Raw genomic sequence first — 19994 nt, 5'->3', positions numbered from 1 at the left:
GTGAAAGCCGATCCGGCGATCCACAGCGCAAAGTTATAGTATTTCCTCAGCAACCAGCACGGATCAGCTCCAGGCATGACGAAGCAGATATCGTCCTCTTTTGGAAGGCCAAACAAAGTAGTTTCGCTTTCACAACGAAACACACAGCGTCTTCACGACATGGCGGCGGCAACAACAATACTACAGCGAGAATAAAAGTTACGCCTTCTTTCTTTGCGTGAACATTTGGGCGGCGTTATGCAAATCTTCCCACATAGTGACGTAGACATGTGGGGGCGTGTTAGAACGAGCCGTTTTAGGTAGGTGTGGCTGACTCTTAACTTTTGTAAAGAATATCTCTTTGGATTTGAGACTTTAGTCTTTGCAACTTTACAGATCTTCTTTATGCACCAAGAGCTTGTAACACTCCAAAGAGAAAGGAAACATTTAAATTGCATCATATGACCCCTTTAATTTGTGTTCCGAAGCTGAATGAATGTCTTACGGGTTTGGAACGACATGAGGGTGAGTAATCAATGACAAAATTTTCAGTTTTGGTTGAACTATCCATTTAAAACGCATTTGTGTTGTGTTCATTCCATAGAAGACTCGCGTCAACACAACGCATACGAGAGAGTGTTCACTAGAGTACCATAATGCATGTGTTTGGATAATATTTTTGGAAATAAAGTTGTAAATTATGTTTTTTGTGCAAAAAAAAGCACTCATGTCACTTAATAAAATTGGATTACTTAATGATATACTTAATATCATGGATTACTTGATGTCTTTCCTACCATTCTGGACCTTGAATGTTTAAGTTGCATGACTGACTGTAGAGGGACAGAAAGCTCTCGCATTTCATCAAAAATATCTGGAGTGGAATGACACGAGGGTGAGTAATTAACAACAGATTTTTTATTTTATTTTTTTGGGATGGGGGGTGAACTAACCCCGACCCAACATCATGTCATATGATTCACTTGCATCTAGCCAAAAATTAGGATAGGCTATAGATGGCAGTACATTAATACAGGTGAAGCAAGAGCTTTATTGCCAGGTATGTTTACTCACACAAGGAATGTGTTATGGTGATAGAGGCTTCCACAACAGAGTGACAGTGACAAGACACAGATAATAAAAATAGAATAAGTAAATGGGAAATAATAATATAATTTTTTTTTTAAAGAACATAATATACAAAATAAAAATGATATGGTATTTGTGTGTACAGATCTGTTATGTACAAATGCAAGGAAATGTTAATGCGAAGCTTGGTGTGTTAAATAAATACATGTATAAATAGTGTTGTGTTTTTTTGTGAAGAAAGATATTGTATTATCTAAGAATAAAATGAACTAGTTGATTTATGTATTTTGAGTATTTCAAATACAAAATACTGTCTCTCAAAGTTTAATAAAAAAATACTTTTTTTTTTTTACAAATTACAAAATACATGTTTAGTAATTAAATACGTATTTAAAATACATTAAAAAACATCTCTGCTTATAGTCAACAGAATATGCTAAAGAGACCATCAAAATAACCGTAAAACCGATAACAGAACATCTGCTTAAATAATCTCATCTACAGCCAGAATTCTTGTCTCCTGACTATTTCCTTATTTTCTTCCTACATGACAATAATCTGAAAATTATATGTAAAATATAATTTCTTACCTCTCTTTTAATATTTTACATTTAGCAAAAACATAGACTGTGTACGATTTAATAGTATATAAAAAATGCTGGGTTATTGCTTCTCATACCTCTTCAGCATTCATAAATCGCCTTCTTTTACACATTTTGTCTTTATTTATGAAACTGATAACCGCTAATTCAGTGAGTGAAAGGTGTTGCCTAGCAATGTACTATGTTAAAACATAAGCAGCACGAAAATCACAGCGCGAACATACAGGCATTATATAGCGGGTAAATTTGACCCGCTGGCACTTATACGTATAAATGCCCCGTTTTTTGATCTGGTTTTATCTAAACAGTTTTTAACAACAGGGGATTGTAAATCACACAGTTTTAGTAAAAGTCAGTGACTGGGAGACTTGAATGTTTTATTAAAAATCGTTTATGTACGTTTTAAAAACCCGTGGTGGTTCTAGTGTTAAAGGCTCTCAGTAACCAGTATCACCTGTCTTCATGAATTAACTCAACTCTCATCAATAAGGGGTGTATTTCCTGATAACGTTGTCTGCGCTACGAAGACTCTAAAGGTATATCTTAACTAAAGGTGTACCTTTTCTAGTCGTGTTCCCTGAACTATACCTTAGGAGGTTGCGGTGTTCTTTATAAAAAAAAGCACTTCAGAAATAGTTGAAAGTGCATTCATCTGGAGTCATGGGATCTTATGAAAATAATCCAAATGAAGGCCTGGTCGAGTGCGGATGGGTTGTCAAAGCTGATTAGTGTCCCGTCAACTATTACTAACCTTATTATTAACCATATTACTCGTGGGATTCTGGTAAAGACATGTAAGCCTTGATACTCCTCCATCACTTTGTGCCTGGTGGAAGGTATACAGATATAATCCATAAAAAATAGAAACTAAAAAATAGACTCCTAAGCCTTTACTGACTAATGGTTTGCCAGCTGATGTACCTTTGGATAATATAATTAAAAAGCTAACAACCATCAGTCTAATGACAATTTTATTCATTGCATGAAAACACTTCAGTTAGCCTGAATGAACACTGGGTGTATTACAACTTCAAAATTATATTCGTATAGACTGATATGTAAAGAACTATGAACTGTCAGCAGTGATGATGTATAGATAAGAGTGGCCCAGACCAACCTTGAAAGTATGACTTATAGAAGGTAAACTTAAGAACTTTTTGAGAAACACATGTTAACGATAAGGTACAGCTTAAGGTATAACTTAAGAAAGATGTATCATTAAGAAGGTTTTGGGAAACACACCCCATGCAGCTCATTAGTGGGTTGCTTGTTTCAGAGCCAGCTAAACGTGGCTCAGAGAAATACAAACATACATGTCAAATTGAACAGGGATGTAAAACAAGTATGCAGCCCACCAATAACATTAAAGCAGCTGTTTAGGTAAAATATGTACCGACTGACACAGGTGTCAATATGTAAATTAGGGAAAAGTGGGCAAATACACAAATATAAAGGAAGTGAATGTGAAATAGGTGTTTGTAGAGTAATAAACAAATTATGTGACGTGTTGAATGACAGATGAGAGCAGATATATTAATCACACAGTCTGAAGCTGCAGACAGAAACATCAGACTCAGGACAGAAACACACGACCGCTAAAGTAAGAATAACTCACAAGTTCATTCTTTAACTAGAATTAGACTTGTTATTTTAATAATAGTAAATGCTGCTTTTTTTTTCAAATTACACAATCATGTTTGAAAATGTGAGCATATTTCAATATTCAAAGCATATTTTAGTTTTTCAGTATTTTTTTTTTTCTTTCTCAGAAATGGACCAAACTCTAGATTTCATTCTTCTTCTCATTGGTGAGTGTGTTTGTGGTTTTATTTATGGTTTATAGTTTCATTAGGTTTGATCCTGTTATGAAGATCATGAAAGCAAAGCCTCTCTTTCACAGCTCTCTGCTCCGTATCTGAATGTGTTCAGCGTCAGTATCACTTTATAAATGAGAGGAAGACCTGGACTGAAGCTCAGAGATACTGCAGAGAGAAATACACAGATCTGGCCACCGTTGACAACATGAACGACATGAACGAGCTGAAGAAGAGTGTGAATGATGAAGGTTTTAGTTATGTCATGATCGGGCTGCAGAAGACGGGTCGTGATGAATGGCAGTGGTCTTCAGGTGAAGCTGCACTCTATCTGAACTGGGGAGATCAACAACCAGAAGGCAGAGATGATTGTGCTATGATGCTGAATAGAGAATGGCATGATTTGGCATGCAGTGCTACCCGACGTTTCATCTGCAGCAACAGTGAGCCTAGATATTTAAAATTACAACAACAGTTCCTTTTGTTGTTACACTATGGGGTAATTTGTCACAATGGGAACCTACAATTAAATAAGCTAAAGATAGACTGATGTGCATTTAGTTGTTAAAGATCTGATAATATTCATAATAAACATACAGAAGTGATTAGAGGTGATATAGCTTGATATTTTCAGCTTTCAGTATCTCAACACAAACCTGTAATGGGTGAATTTTTACTTGTAGATTAACTTAAGTCCAGTATATTTAATCACAAAACAATCGAGCATTAAGACCAAGAGCATCAACACTGCAACTATATTAATTCATAAATGAATAGTCTATGAACTAGTTAATACGGTGGCCGAGAGAGCTCAATGCGTTGCAAATGAAAAAACACATGCAAGTTAAGAAAACATCTTCATCAATTTGACAACACATGTGCGGCAAATGCTCACAACACAACCGAATAAAGAAATGTGCTGCAAAAACAGAAACGCACTGCAAATAGGCACAGACCACATCGGAAATGTGGGAATAGCAAAGTGACGAACATGGTGGGGACATATTTATCAACGTTTGCTCTGAAAGGTGAAATGTTTGTTTATTTGAACATCCCTATCATACAATTCCTTAGTTTTTTTTTTGACTAATATTATTAACCTAAATAAGCTTGAGGCTGACATGTGGAACCTGTCTGGTCCAGCGTACAGAACCAGAATAGGGCCAGCTAGGGCCAGCCATTTATTATATAAAAACTAAATAAAAACAAAAAATGGTTACTATAGCCTAGTTAAACCATGGTAACCATGCACAAATTAGCCATGGATTTACTGCACTAACCATAATTTAACCATGGAATTTGTACAACTGTATTTGCACAAATGGTAAAAAAAAAATGGTAAATTTTAATTTTGTTCAGGTAATTTAGTTGTGGTCTGTGAGTATCTGTAGCGTGTTTCTTTATTTGTTTGTGTTGTGAGGATTTGCAGCACATATGCTGTCAAACTGATGAAGATGTTTTCTTCATTTGCTGGTGCTTTTTCTATTTGCATATGTTTTCTGAAGTTGCAGCGTGTTGAGCTCTCTTGGCCACCATAAGTTAATATATTGAACTGCAGTGTAACATCTTTCTCTGTTTGACGTTTTGATGCTGCTTTTTGTGACTGAATCAAGTATTCCATAGAGACATGCAACGAAACACAATGGACAAATAAAAAAAAAGCTTTAGACTCATCACAATTTCACTAATGTTACTTTATGTTATATCTTTAAAATCATCTTGAATACATTATGAATATTCAGTATGTCACAAGTTGTAGAAGTCTTTGTGTTAGGGAGATTTAGAAGGACTGTATATAAGTTCTATTGCCGGGTCTTATTCTGTGTAGTAATCACTCCCGGGTGTCGGTCAGGACACAGGAACCAGACCAATTGCTGAACTGAGGGTATTTAATGAACAGTTGAAGTAGGCATGGGCAAACAATCTTTCAGTTGGCTTTATATTATATGTGTGTGGTTCTGAAATTAATCAAATAACAAATATAAGTAACAACATTATGAAATTAGTATCAATATACATTCATCCAATAACTAAATAGTAACTAAACAGTAACGTGCAATTAATTACTACTAGCATGGTCAAAGCAATAATAACTGCTGCTAAGCACTGTCACACGTACGGAAATATGACTAACTATAAAGTGCGTCACAGATTATAGCGAATATTACTGATTGAACTACTCAAAGTATCCAGCTATGCAATACACAATATAGCAGAAAATATCTTCGTTAGACAGGCAAACATAATATACGCTGTGTGCATAACAAGTAACGAGGAGAAGTTGAATAAATCTAGAAGTGCATCATCTAGACCAGTGGTTCCCAATCCTGGTCCTGGAGGCACCCCAACACTGCACATTTTGCATGTCTCCTTTCTCTGACACACCAATTTCAGGTCTTGAAGTCTCTATTAATGAGCTGATGATTTGAATCAGGTGCATTTGATTAAGGACACATGCAAAACATGCAGTGTTGGGGTGCCTCCAGGACCAGGATTGGGAACCACTGATCTAGACACTGGCCATAAATCTATTTACATATGTTTTCTGAAGTTGCAGCGCGTTGAGCTCTCTTGGCCACCGTAAGTTAATATATTGAACTGCAGTGTACAGCACACAAACACAGGGGCAGTCATGGCCTAATGGTTAGAGAGTCGGACTTGTAACCCGAAGGTTGTGGGTTTGAGTCTCAGGTCCGGCAGGGATTGTTGGTGGGGGGAGTGAATAACCAGCGCTCTCTTGCGACCATGACTGAGGTGAGACCAAAAAATGGCTAAAATGAGAGCAAAAATGGCTTCCCACTCAGGGGCATATCTACGTGGTGGCCCTACTGAAATCTGGTTGGCCACCCCAGGTAGTGGCACGGGTGTTTTATATGAATGTATCTCTGAAGGGAACCGAATGTCTTTTTTATTTTATCTGATAAAGTAGCGTTCATGAGCGGAGCTGCTTTAATTACAGCCATTACTGGAGAAACCGCTGTTTCTGCCGCTCTCAAAGCGCCTCCCTGATTTCCTCACTGATTATTTGTGTCCTTGGGTTTTTTTTTTTTGTGAATGGGTGTCCCTTATTTTACCTCGCTGAAGGTGGCAACCCTAAGCACAGTGTTTTTTTTTTGTTTTGTTTTTATAAAGCAGTGTAAGAATAATGAACAAACTGATTCACGAATATTTTACCATTTGTTTTGTTTAAAGTGAACAGAGAACTCGTCTTTGTCAATCAGATGAAGTATTGGAGAGATGCTCAGAGTTACTGCAGACATTACCACACTGATCTGGTCACCGTGAGAAGCCAGAATGAGAATCAACCGGTTCAGAAGATCATGAATGATAGTACAAACTGATTCATGAAACTTTGTCCATTTGTTTTTTCTTAAAGCGAACACAGCATTTGTCCTTGGGAATCAGCAAATGCAATGGAGAGATGCTCAGAGTTACTGCAGACAGAATCACACTGATCTGGTCAGTGTGAGGAACCAGAACGAGAGTGAACAAGTTGAAAAATTAATTAATGGTAGTCATTTGTTTGAATTACAAGTCTGGATCGGTTTGTTCAGAGACTCATGGCAGTGGTCAGATCAGAGTGACTCCTCATTCAGATACTGGAAGTCTGGTGAACCTGATAATAATGGACGTGGTGAAAACTGTGCAGCTGTTAATGCTCAGGGAAAATGGTTTGATGTCTCTTGCATCAATCAATATTCTTTTGTGTGTCATGAAGGTGAGTAGATCTTCACAAAACACACACACACACAATCCATCATCACCTCCAGATCTCTTAAAGTTGACGCTACATGTCTGACATGACAAATTCATCCACAGTGTTTGTTCTGCATGTTGTTTTTGATCAGTCTCTCTCTAGTTTCTGCTTGTGCTTTGTTTGGTTTCCAGATAAACTGATTGTGATCAGAGAGAATCTGACGTGGTCTGAAGCTCTGAGATACTGCAGACAGAATCATGTGGATCTGGTCTCGGTTCATTCAGAAGAGATTCAGCATGAGGTGAGGAACGTGGTTAAACGAGCGTCTACTGCGGCGGTGTGGTTGAGTTTGCGTCACTCCTGCACTGTGGGCATCTGGTTCTGGGTGAATGGAGAGACCGCGTGCTATCAGAACTGGGCTCCAGGGAACGGCACATCAGAGGAGGACTGTGAAGACGCAGTGAGATCTGGAGCAGTTCAGTCTGGAGGAGATCAGCGCTGGATCAGCCGTCCTGAACACGACAAACTCAGCTTCATCTGCAGCAGATATTAAGAGTGAAAGGATACACAGACCTTTGATGTGAGATACAAAATGTGTGTTCCTTTAACTTCATTAATCAGCAATATTTTTTACAAATAATAATTTCTAACTCAGCAGGCAGTCACACCTGGAGGTTAAATGCAGAAATCTTTTGCTCAGATGTTTGTTAATATAGTTTAAACAGTTCAAATCAATTACTGGTATTGACTGCACTGTAAATTGTATGGATTGTTCTTTTGAGGGTCTGTTTTTTTCTGCAGGTGGATGAATTTCTCTTGATGTATCAGTGTGATTCCTGTGGGTTTGTTTGCTTAATATTAAGAGCCTCAGTGGCCAGAATTGCTGTTTACATATTTTGCTTTTAGAAACTCTTTCAACATTTCTTATTTAAACTCATATATACTCATTATTAGAAATATATTTAAAATGTTTTCTTTCTATTTTATTATGAGATAATTCAAGAATTTAAGTTCCTTATTTGTGTTTCAAGGATCTCTGTTGGTGTGGATACTTCTTTTTCTCTTATATTACATTTGATGTATTAATCATGTTTTTAGATAAAAAATGACTGGTTGAATGTGTGTTAGTTAGCACCAACATTATGTGCTTTAGCTAATTTGAATATTGTTTATTCTTTAAGCAGGGAAGGTTGGGTGTAAAATATTTACAATACGTTTGTGCTAAACATAAAAGTAAAACTAAAACATAATTGTCAACAGCAGCAGCTCGAATAAACTCCTGTAAAACCAGCAATCTCATCTTATTTGGCTATTTTGAATTATCATTCAATTACAACATAGAGCAAAAATCCTTTTAAATCCTATTTATTTATTTATTTTTAGGCATAGTGTAACTTCTCTGTTGTTGTTACTTGGGTTTATTAAAAGGGAGCTGATGAACAAGCACAATTAAACATTCATTATCTACATTTATTATTGCAAGTGTTTACAATGATTCTCATGATACTAAGAAAAAATACATTGACATACTTAAAAAAAAATGTATATGTATTAAAAAAAAAACATCGTATTGCATTGGATATTTTTTGTTTTTAGGAGTCAAACTAATAAGACTAACAAACAAGACTTGTATGTAATGGAATATGACTTGATCAATGACACTCACTGTACTTTTATTTCACGTCAGAGATGTAAATATAGTCCAGCCTGAACGGCTAAATGTCGCGTGGACATAAGCAAACGAACGAGGATGTGTATACATGCAAATTCATATTCATGTTTAATAAACAAACAAACAAAAACATACAGTAAACAGCAGGAGTATGAAAAAAAAACAAAATGAGAATTTTTCACAAAGAAAATCTTCTAAAAAAATGTGATAATGTTTTAACGCTCACATTCCAGCCAATCACAATTACGTTTTTAGACAGAGAAAATAACACTTTTATTCTGAAACAGCAGCAACAGAAGATGATATTTCAGTTGGGATACTGAGAGTCCAACAACATTGTCTAACATTATAAATGGACCTCAGGAGAATAGATATGAGCACTTTAATGCAGGGTGGTCAGAGTCTTCATCTCATCTCTGTTTTGTACATCTGCCATGGTCTCGTCTTCACCACCAGGGGTCTCGGCTCTCGCCCCGTCCCCTTTACGACTGAGCTTGAAGGACAGCTTGGTGAAAACAGAGCTCTCTGCATTAGAGCCGCGACTGCTGCGGGTGGAGGCAGACTCTGAATTGGTTCCTTCGAAGAGTTTGGCCATGAAGCCTAGACCAGCCTGACGGATGTGAGAGCTGCCGGCAAACACGTACAGGACGGGGTTCACGCTGCTGCTCATGAAGGCGAATGCCGTCACATTGGGACGTGCCACTTTTGCCGCTTTTAAAATAGAAGAGGAGGAGCCCTGCATCACACCAATCACCTGTGAGAACAGACCAACAAGAAAGAGAAATGACAAGTGCTTTTGTGGGCTGACATAAAATGAGAGAAAACTGACTGCATTATTTGAAATAATTTATTTCATGCAAGTATACTACAAATACATTTACATATTATGTACTTAATAAAAATGCCCTGCAATTGCACTTTTGGTATACTAAAGTCTGCTAAATCGGAACAACTAATTTTGTATTTAATGCACTTTAATTGTGTGGAAGTAGTGCAATGAAAGATATACTGAAGTCAATTTGATTGTGCTGAAGTGGAACTATTGCAAGTATACTTCAGGAACACTTTAAATATCTTGGCTTTAAAGACCAATATTTTTCTAAATCTAATTATGAGATAACAAGCATCAAAGTTTGATTTCAACCATTATTGTCACTATGATTTCAATCTTTGACATGGTCTAAATGCATTTTTAATTTAAAAGGTCTCATTTTATTTCATTAGTGAGTTGACAGCTTAAAAAAATCTTATTCACAAACTGACCAATCAGAATGGATATTCAAGCTTCCTGCATGATTTGCCTCCTTTCATGTAAATACTCTAGTCAAAAAAAAATATACTAAAATGTATTTGAAATACATTTATTTCATGCTAAGAATACTACAAATACATTTACATATTATGTACTTAATAAAAATGCCCTGCAATTGCACTTTTGGTATACTAAACTGGTATACTTAAAGTTAGCTAAATTTGAACAACTAATTTTAACAAGCATCAAAGTTTGATGTCAACCATTAATGACATGGTCTTAGTCATTATTAAAGATATCAAGGTTACATTTTCACAGAATGTTGAGTATGTATGATTTTATGTAGAAAACAGTAAATCACAAAAAAAAAGACTTTAGCTGGGTTTTCACTGCCAAGGTCACATATTAAGCGGTGTTGCTCACCTGTAGGATGTTGATGAGGTGATACGGCAGCCAGAAGGCGGTGAACGCAACGATGATGAGGAGGATGAGGGCGTTTCCTCTTCCTTTGCGGTGGAACATTGTGCTCCGCAGCCGACAGATCACTGAGATGTAGCAGAACAGGATGAAGGTGAAGGGCAGCAGGAAACCCAGGATAGTCTCAGACAGGTACTGAAAGACTTCATGACCGTCGCTCTCCCAGTGGTACGGCATACACACATGCATACCTGGACGGAATGGCCTCACGGTACTGTCGGTGCAAAGAAGATGTGAAAAATACAATGAAACAGGTTGACTGTCAGATAAAAAGAAGGACATAAAGAAGATTACAATTATTTATAAAACCAATGGTGCTAGTCCTCGTTGTTGATACAAGCTGCGGAGGTTAATTTGGAAATGTAATTTGTTACCTTATTTAAAATGTAACAAGTAGTGTAACTATTTCAATTGCTTAATTAAAGTAGTGTAACTGATCACATTAGATTACTTTTTGATTACTTATCTAAATTTCTAATGAACGTCTTCAACTGTTATTCTCAAATCAAATAAGCACGTGTGCTATTCTGTGTCCTAAACTTCTGAAACATATTTTAGAGCAGTCAATGCAATTTGCGAAAGAATCAATTAAATCTGTGTGTGTGTGTGTGTGTGTACTTGTTTATGCTACATTGTGAGTTAGGGTTATCCTTGTCCCCACAAATATAGTAAATCCTGTAATTGTTGACATTAAAATTATTAAAAATAGTAAATGATGTTTATCTGAAAGTGTAACAATGCAAACAGGTTTTCTGTAAGGGGTAGGTTTAGGGTTATAAAAAATATTGTTTGGTCAGTATAAAAGTAATAGAAGTCTATGCAAAGTCCCCACAATTCACATAAACAAACGTGTGTGTGTGTGTGTGTGTGTGTGTGTGTGTGTGTGTGTGTTAAAATATTCCGATGTAACCCCCTTTGTAATTGTTAACATTTTCATCAATAACTCTAATTTAACTACACATTTTCCCAGAAACTGTAACAGATTACAGTTACATTTATTTTGTAAATAAATTATGTAACTCCATTACATGTAATTACTCCCCAACACTGGTAATGAGCAAGCTAATTGTATTGCTTATTAATACATCTCATTTATACTACTTCTATAAGTTCTTGATTGATAATGTCTAATCACTTATGAATTTCGAGTGTAGGATATGTGTTTAGAGAACTCCTCCTCCTCGTTTAATATGCGAAATAAACAGGTTATCAAAGTTGACGAGCGTTTTTTTACAGCACTTTTTACAATTACGCGTCATGAACTGAATTGAGATGGTGAGATTTTTCGGAGGCAATTTTTTTACGTAAAATTAACAAATTAAAAATTACCATGTGTACAGCATCATTTATCCCACAACCCTTATGAAAATTAACCATGGTTTTACTACAAATAAAACCTGGTTACTATAGTTAAACCATGGTAACCACAAATTAACCATGGTTTTGCTACACTAGCCTTAGTTTAACCTTTGTATATGTAGTAAAACTTTGTTATACAAATGGTAATCAATATGCCAAAAAACATGGTTACTACACTTTTACTTCAATAAATCCATGGTTATTTTTTTAAGGGAAGATCAATAAGGCAAAGACTGTTATGCCCGGTTCAGACTACACGATTTTAGCACGATTTTGCCACGATTTGCTTGACGTAGGGTGTCGTGGGGATTCGTAAACGACAATGGGCGTCGGGATGCAAGATTCCATCGTTTCAGCACGTGTAGTGTGTCATAGTGGACGACAACCGATTCCGCGTCTGCGATGCTTCACGACATCACAACAGAAAGACTAGCATGTTTAATTTTTTTCCATCGTCCACGATGAGTTCTGTCACATTGGTGACGTTGACCAATAGCGGCACAGAAGCTCTTTCAAACACAGGTTTCAAACATGGCAAAACGAAAGAGAGATGATGGTGCTGCTAGGTGGAATTATGGAGGAAAGGTTTGTGGAGCTGTGGCAACAGTAGGCTACTCCTGCCTGTATGATGTGTCATCGAGGGACTACCATGACAGAACAAAGAAAGAAAAATGCTGGCGAACTATAGCGGAAGCACTTCAGCAATGTTTACACTCTTGTTTTCGGAAGTCAGTCGCTAGTTCCGCCTTCTCGATGACATCACGTGCGTCGTTAAAGACAAAATATCGTGTAGTCTGAACCTGGCATTAGGCTATTTGTTTCATTATATCACCATAATCAGACAATATTAAGCATTTATGGTTGGTGGTCTGAGCTTAAAAGTAGGGTGAATGGATGAAGGCTGAAATCAAGTATTACCAGAGGTGGACAAAGTACACAACTCCCTTACTTGAGTGAAAGTACAGACACTGCTGGTCAAATGTTACTCCATTACAAGTGAAAGTTGTAAAGACCGATTTTTACTTAAAGTGCCCCTATTTTGGATTATGAAATGTTCATATTTTTGTTTTGGGAGTCCCCAACAACAGGTTGACATGCATGCAAGGTCAATAAACACTTTCATTGTCTTATAATATTTATTTTTACCTTATTTGCTCAACGACTCCCAAACGATGCGCTCAAGATTCATTTTTCCAAACCCCTCCTTTGCGTGACACTAATCTGCGGTGATTGGTCTGAATGGTTGATTTCATTTTAATTTCATCATGCCTGTAATGCCTGATAAAGCAGCGTTTTGCAGTGCTGCTTTGTGTACCATAACTGGGGATCCTATTTTTACTGCTCCAAAAGTGCCACCTAGTGGCAAAGAATGAATTTGCATTTTCATTCAGACCAATGCAAAAATCGACCAATGGTCAAGTTTTCCCAGGATTGCGCGCACAACAAGTGGGCGGGCAATATGCTAATGTTTCATGTTGATGTCAACATAAAAAAATGGCTTCGGATTCGTTTTTAAAAACGGCTCATTTAAATGATTCAGAGTCAACTCTTTCTTTTGAGAGACAACAACTTTATACATGGTGCACTTTCAGATTTAAAACTGTGCAGGCTATTTTCATTCACTTAGAGCTGAATTGAATTGAATTGAATGCCTTTATTGTCATTGTATTTTTCTGTGTACAACGAAATTAGGAGCACTACTCCTGACTGGTGTTAGAAAAACAAACATATAACCACAGACAATAAATACTATAAGACTGTACAGTACAATTTTACAAGTAAATACAACAAGTGACTGAGTCCTGATATTCACATTGAGCAATCCGAGTAAAGTGACCATTTATAGTATTGCACGTTGGCCTTCACCTTGATATGCACAGTAAGTTTATACAAAAGTACAATTTAAATGGAATGAGTAACTGTGGTGATTTAGTGACTAGAGATAGTATTGCACATTGACATATAGTGTATATTATTGCACATATATTATTGCACCTTTACTGCAGATATAGTGTTCACATTTAGTAACCAGATATGGTATTTCACCCTGACATACTATTTAGTGCATTGTTTGAAGTTCTGATAAATAAATTGTTCAGACAGTGGTATTGCAGATTGACATACTGCATATTGTACAATATTGTATATTGCATGTTGTATAGCAGCAGTATAGACAGAAGAAATTTGAATGAAATAAGTGACTGTAGTTAAAAGAATAACGTGGTTGGAATAGTATTTTGGCATTAGTGCATTTTATGAGTTTAAAGTCCTGATAGCAAGTGGGAAGAAACTGTTCTGTAAGCGAGTGGTTTTTGCTCTTAAGGATCTGTACCGCCTGCCTGAGGGCAGAAGATTAAACAGGTGGTGTCCTGGATGGGTTGTGTCCTTGATGATATTTTTGGCCCTTGTCCCACATCCCTTCAATGCTTGGACAGGTAACTGATGCTTTCAGATACATTTTTATTGAGGAAATGTGACCATAAGAACATTAGCTGTGTGTGCCGATATGTTGTATGTGCTTGAGAAAGTGTACATTTAATACAGAGTGTTTTGCTGATACTGATACTAACTGATTGACGTCAAAAAGCAAATGCGGGGAATATCGGCACATACTATTTCCTACTTTGAGGCCTGATTATAAGATAATGAGAGATAATGGGAGCGAGCAATGCTTTCCAGGGAGGGTAGTGAGCACTGATTAAAATCACCCGCTATGATGTGCACTCCGTCTGGATGGTTCCGTTGGTGTTCATTTATAGTGCTGTGTAACTGAGTGAGAGCTGCGCTAGCGTTAGCGTCTGGAGGAATGTACACAGCAGTCTATTACTGCTGTTAGCTCCCTCGGTAAATAGAACGGTCTGCATATATCAGACAGCGCTTCTAAGTCAGGCGAGCAGTACGTGTCTATAATATTGCTGTTGTTACACCAATCATTGTGCACAAAGATGCAAAGTCCCCCTCCTCTGCTCTTACCCGAGTCTTTGTTTCTGTCTTGCTGGTGGATTGTGCATCCTGTTTGTTGAACCGCAGCATCGGGAATTAACGTGTGCAGCCAGGTTTCGGTTATTATCATCACACAGCAATCACGAACAAGACGATTTCTTGCTAACTGTAGCTCCAACTCATCCATTTTGTGAGTTATTGATCTGGCGTTGGTGAGAAATATGCTCGGAAGCGGTGGTTTAATCGGTTGTTTACGTAGCCGAATATGTAGGCCTGCCCGGCGTCCTCGCTTTTGCTTCCTCTCCCTCCGCCGCCTGCGTCGTCTGCTGGGTCCGATAACAATCCACGGAGATCCCGGCGCTCTTGCTATGTCCTCCGGTATGTTGTGAGTCCACTGAAAATCACTTGTAACGGTTCGCTTGCACTGAAATCCGTACTTGATTAAGTTCTGACGTTCGTAGGCAATGTATGCATTGCATGTCTTGACATCTTGGCTTAAATAAGCGAAAATCTCAGTGAGATATCAGAGCTGCGATCTGAGAGTAAGTAAATTGAATTGAATTGAATTGAATTGAATGCCTTTATTGTCATTGTATTTTTCTGTATACAACGAAATTAGGAGCACTGCTCCTGACTGGTGTTAGAAAAACAAACATATAACCACAGACAATAAATAAGACTATAAGACTGTAGGCAATGTATGCATTGCATGTCTCGACAAACAAATTCGAAAACAAATATAAAACCACACAAACAAAACACCAAACAGGAGAGCTAAAAGCCACTGCGTCCGTGCGCGCCGCCATTTCAGCTGTGTTACACACCGCATGAAAGGTAATTTTCAAAAATCCATAATGGGGCACTTTAAGTAAAAACACAGGAGTACTTCTGTGGCGAGGGGGCCGTGGTAGGGCAGAGTCTGCAGCAAGGGAAAGAGTGTGGAGACGAGCGGTGATAAGGAGGTCAAGTGAATGAGGTCTAACACCTGTCTTTAATTCTAGTGATTGGGGGGAGGACGGATATAGCAGACCGCTCACCACATATCGGGCTTTGGTGGATTCAGGCTGTAACCAAACCTCTATTCATCAATGCCTGATGCAGAAAGGGGAATTTCTATATGAACCCGCAAGGTTAAGGTAAGGTGTGTGCATGGGGATGTGGTCGTCTGCCTGCTAGTGCCTGTAGGTATTCAATTCCGGGGGGAAAAGCATATAATTAAGGTGTCAGTTAATCCCAACCTTAGGCATCCGCTGATTTTGGGTACGGATTGGCCAGCATTTACACAATTATTGGGGATTTTGTGTGCGGATGTCTCTTGGAAGACAGGACTGGGGAGCGGAGAGGCGGTGGCTCAGGCAGGGGATGCTGTTCTGGGACTGTCTCAGACTGACTCAGAGGAAACGAGAGTGAGGGCGGAGTTATTGCCGCCTGAACGAGATGACTTTCCTCTCAAGCAGTCTTGGGATGAGACGCTAAAAAATGCATTTGACAGGGTCCGCGGCATCGACGGACAGCTTCTCCAGCCTGATCAGCTTCTCTCCTATCCCTATTTTTCCATTATAAAAGATAGGTTGTATCGGGTGACCCAAGACGCCCAGACAAGAGAAGATGCAATGCAGTTATTAGTGCCAAAAAGCCGTTGGGAAATGCTTTTCCAGGCGGCTCATTGTAGTCCCATGGCAGGCCACTTGGGGGAAGCAAAAACATGTGAACGTCTCATGGCCGATTTTTTTGGCCAGGCATTCACGAGCATGTCCGCCGGTGGTGTGTGGCATGTTGTGAATGTCAGCTGGTTAATCCCTCGGCCATTTTAAAAGCGCCATTGCCATTAGTGGAGTCCCCCTTCAAGAGAATTGGTATGGACCTCATCGGGCCATTAGAACGTTCAGCACGTGGCCATCGTTTTGCATTTGTTCTGGTGGATTATGTAACACGATATCCGGAAGCAGTGCCGTTGCACAACATTTCTGCAAGAGTGTGGCGGACGCACTGTTTTGCATTATCTCCCTGGTGGGAATCCCCAAGGAGATTCTCACTGATCAGGGCACGGCGTTTATGTCATGTACAATAAGCAAATTATACAAACTGTTGGGCATTAAATCGATCCGCACCGGCATTTATCACCCACAAACGGATGGTTTGGTGGAACGATTTAATCACACTTTGAAATCCATGGTTCGTAAATTTGTAAGAGAGGACGCCAAAAATTGGGATAAGTGGCTCGAGCCCCTGTTGTTCACGGTGCGGGTGGTCCCACAAGCCTCCACTGGGTTTTCCCCATTCAAGCTTCTGTATGGTCGTCGGCCCCATGGGGTGCTTCACATCATTAGAGAGGCTTGGGAGGAGGGGCCTTCAAACAGTCGAAGTGAAATTCAGTATGTCATGGATCTCCGGGCAAAACTCCACACCTTGGGGCGGCTCTCTATGGAACATTTGCTCCAGGCTCAGGACAAACAAAGTCAGCTGTACAACAGGGGTACGCGAGAAAGTCAATTTACACCGGGAGATAAAGTACTTGTGTTACTTCCAACATCTAGTTCCAAATTACTTGCAAAGTGGCAAGGACCTTTTTTGGTTACACGGCGGGTAGGGGATCTCGGTTATGAGGTTAAACAAACGGACAGGGGTGATTCACATCAAATTTATCATCTCAGCCTGTTGAAACGCTGGCAGGAGGAGACCTCGGTTGAGTTAGCAGTGGCTGTTTCGGCAGAGGAGTATCTCGGACCAGAAGCAGCTGTCAAAGCCAATCCGCTTGCTCTGATCCCTGGGGGAGATCACCTCTCGCCGCTGCAGCTTTTCACGCCTGCCCGGCCACACGGACCCCATACAGCACCATATCGAAACAATCCCCGGTGAAGTGGCCCGTAACCACCCCTATCGTTTACCCAAACACAAGATAAAAGTGGTTCAGGATGATTTAAAGGCCATGCTGGAGGTCGGTGTAATAGAAGAATCACATAGTGACTGGGCGAGCCTGATTGTTTTAGTTCCTAAAATGGACGGCTCTGTCCGTTTCTGTGTCAAAATTTGATGCTTATCCAATGCCCGAGTTGACGAGCTGCTTGATTGGTTAGGTTCGGCTCGCTTTTACTCGACACTGGATTTGACAAAAGGGTATTGGCAGATCCCCTTATCGCCATTATCCAAAGAAAAGACAGCCTTCACCACGCCGTTTGGATTACACCAATTTGTCACGCTTCCATTCGGGCTGTTCGGGGCTCCCGCTACCTTTCAGTGCCTCAAGGACAAAGTCCTCCGTCCCCATTATGTGTATGCCGCTGCCTACCTGGATGATATCATTATCTACAGCAGTGGTTCTCAACCTTTTTTTCCACTGGGCCGCACTGGTCCAAGTGCAAGTCTCACGGGCCGCACGCATATCATTTACATATTACATATTTACATACACGCGCGACATTGCAGAAAATGTGCATTCACAAATGTAGCCTATGTTAATCCAAATATGGAAAGCACTTTCGAATGTAACAATCTGTGGTTCTCTCCAGAGATGTGTTGCCACATTTCTGCAATTAAGGATGATTGCTGCATAGTATGGGAGTTTCCTTTTGCCTGTACTAGAGCCCTGCATTTCAGCCCGGGCCCGACGGACCCTGACTTTTTTACGCCCCTCGGGCCGGGCTTCGGGACACGTCATAGTTAAGACGCGGGCCGGGCATCGGGCTTGTTTTAGGCTTCTCCTTATTTTTATATTTTAGACATCCATCAATTAGTGATGAAAAAATAAAAAAATTTAGCAGCGCTGGTGGAAACAACACGAGACCGTGCTGCCGCGACTGTCAAGAGCAGCTCGAAGGTGTTTAGTGTACCGCAGCAGCAGTATGTATGGTGCGTGCCATCAGTGCAGCTGAACAGTTCTGCGTTCAAATGCACGCAATAGGCTAAAGCTAGCCGCAAAGCACCAGCAAAAGTAATTACCATGAATGTGTCAGGGGAAATAGTAAGGAGATTGTGGCGAGGGGGGCGGGGGAAGGCGAAAGGCTGCAGCAGGAGAGCAGGTTTGGAGACGAGCGGTGATAAGGAGGTCAAGTGAATAATGATTAACACCTGTCTGCAATTCCAGTGATTGGCAGGGAGACGAGAGATAAGCGGCCGCCGACCTGGGAGAGGAGGAGAGAGACAGCAGAGTGTGCAACGACACATGACTGCGAAACCCGAGAAGTGCTCATTGTGTTATATGTTGTTTGTGGCGACCAATAAAAGGTCTACCCGCCACCCCTGACTTCCTCGTCCTTCTTCCCGAACTCCAAACTTTGCTACACTGGTGCCGAAACCCGGGACGAGGAAGCCGGCACGCCGCCATGCAGCCAGCTCAGCCCACGCCACTTGCGGAGCTCGTGAAGTCACTCGCCGGGCTTCACCAAACCCAACATCAGGCGCTGATGGACCTCAAGCTGGAGCAGGAGGATTGGTTCCGGCTGTTGGTCCAGGCACAGGATGAGGACCGGCGGGTCCTCCGGAGTTTGCTTGGCCGGGAGGCTGCCCCAGCAGCAGCCCCCTCCATCGCCCACGTCCCGCTGATGAAGATGGGTCCACAGGATGATCCGGAGGCTTTCGTGGACCTCTTCGAGAGGACAGCGGAGGCGTGCGGCTGGGCGCGCAGCCAATGGCCGGTGCGCCTGATCCCGCTGCTGACTGGGGAAGCACAGGTGGCAGCCCAACAGCTGCCTGTTGCAAACCTCCTGGCCTACGATGATCTTAAGCGGGCCATCCTTCAACGAGTCGGCCGTACCCCCGAACAACATCGGCAACGCTTCCGGTCAAGGGAGCTGGGGGACAGTGGCCGGCCATTCGTGATGGCCCAACAGCTCCGGGACGCGTGCCGCAAATGGCTGCTGGCAGAGGAACGCGACGTCGAGGGAGTGGTCGATCTGGTGGTGCTGGAGCAGTTCGTCACTCGGCTACCACGGGGGACGGCCGAGTGGGTCCAGTGCCACCGCCCGACGTCGCTGCCGCAGGCCATCCAGCTGGCTGAAGACCATCTGGTGGCGTGCCCGGGGGTTGGCGAGCCCCCTTTTAATCTCTCTCTCTCTCCTCCCCCCCCTTCCCTTCCGTCTCTCTCTCGCCCTATTCCTACTCCCAGGTCGCG

At 40.5% G+C, this 19994-nt stretch overlaps 2 protein-coding genes across 2 annotated transcripts in view; one reads left to right on the top strand and one right to left on the bottom strand.

Moving 5' to 3' along the window:
* LOC107702774 (C-type mannose receptor 2-like) overlaps nt 1-7734 on the top strand; it is a 42116-nt gene extending 34382 nt beyond the window's left edge. Inside the window, exons 3-5 of the mRNA XM_016505187.1 lie at nt 3571-3927; nt 6861-7202; nt 7373-7734. Of these exons, the coding sequence (XP_016360673.1) occupies nt 3571-3927; nt 6861-7202; nt 7373-7734 (1061 nt within the window). The remainder of the gene's footprint in view (nt 1-3570; nt 3928-6860; nt 7203-7372) is intronic.
* Nucleotides 7735-8759: 1025 nt separating this feature from the next.
* Nucleotides 8760-19994, bottom strand: part of LOC107702773 (leukotriene B4 receptor 1-like) — a 20596-nt gene continuing 9361 nt past the window's right edge. The window contains exons 3-4 of the mRNA XM_016505186.1: nt 10529-10796; nt 8760-9607 (exon numbers count right to left, since the gene is read on the bottom strand). Coding sequence (XP_016360672.1) covers nt 9236-9607; nt 10529-10796 — 640 coding nt within the window. The 3' untranslated portion in view covers nt 8760-9235. The remainder of the gene's footprint in view (nt 9608-10528; nt 10797-19994) is intronic.

The sequence above is a fragment of the Sinocyclocheilus anshuiensis genome, unplaced genomic scaffold (genome assembly GCF_001515605.1).
Source record: "Sinocyclocheilus anshuiensis isolate Anshui unplaced genomic scaffold, SAMN03320099.WGS_v1.1 scaffold919, whole genome shotgun sequence".
Lineage (NCBI taxonomy): Eukaryota > Metazoa > Chordata > Actinopteri > Cypriniformes > Cyprinidae > Sinocyclocheilus > Sinocyclocheilus anshuiensis.
The sequence above is the reverse complement of the archived record's forward strand: the minus strand, read 5'-3'. Positions and strand labels throughout refer to the sequence as shown.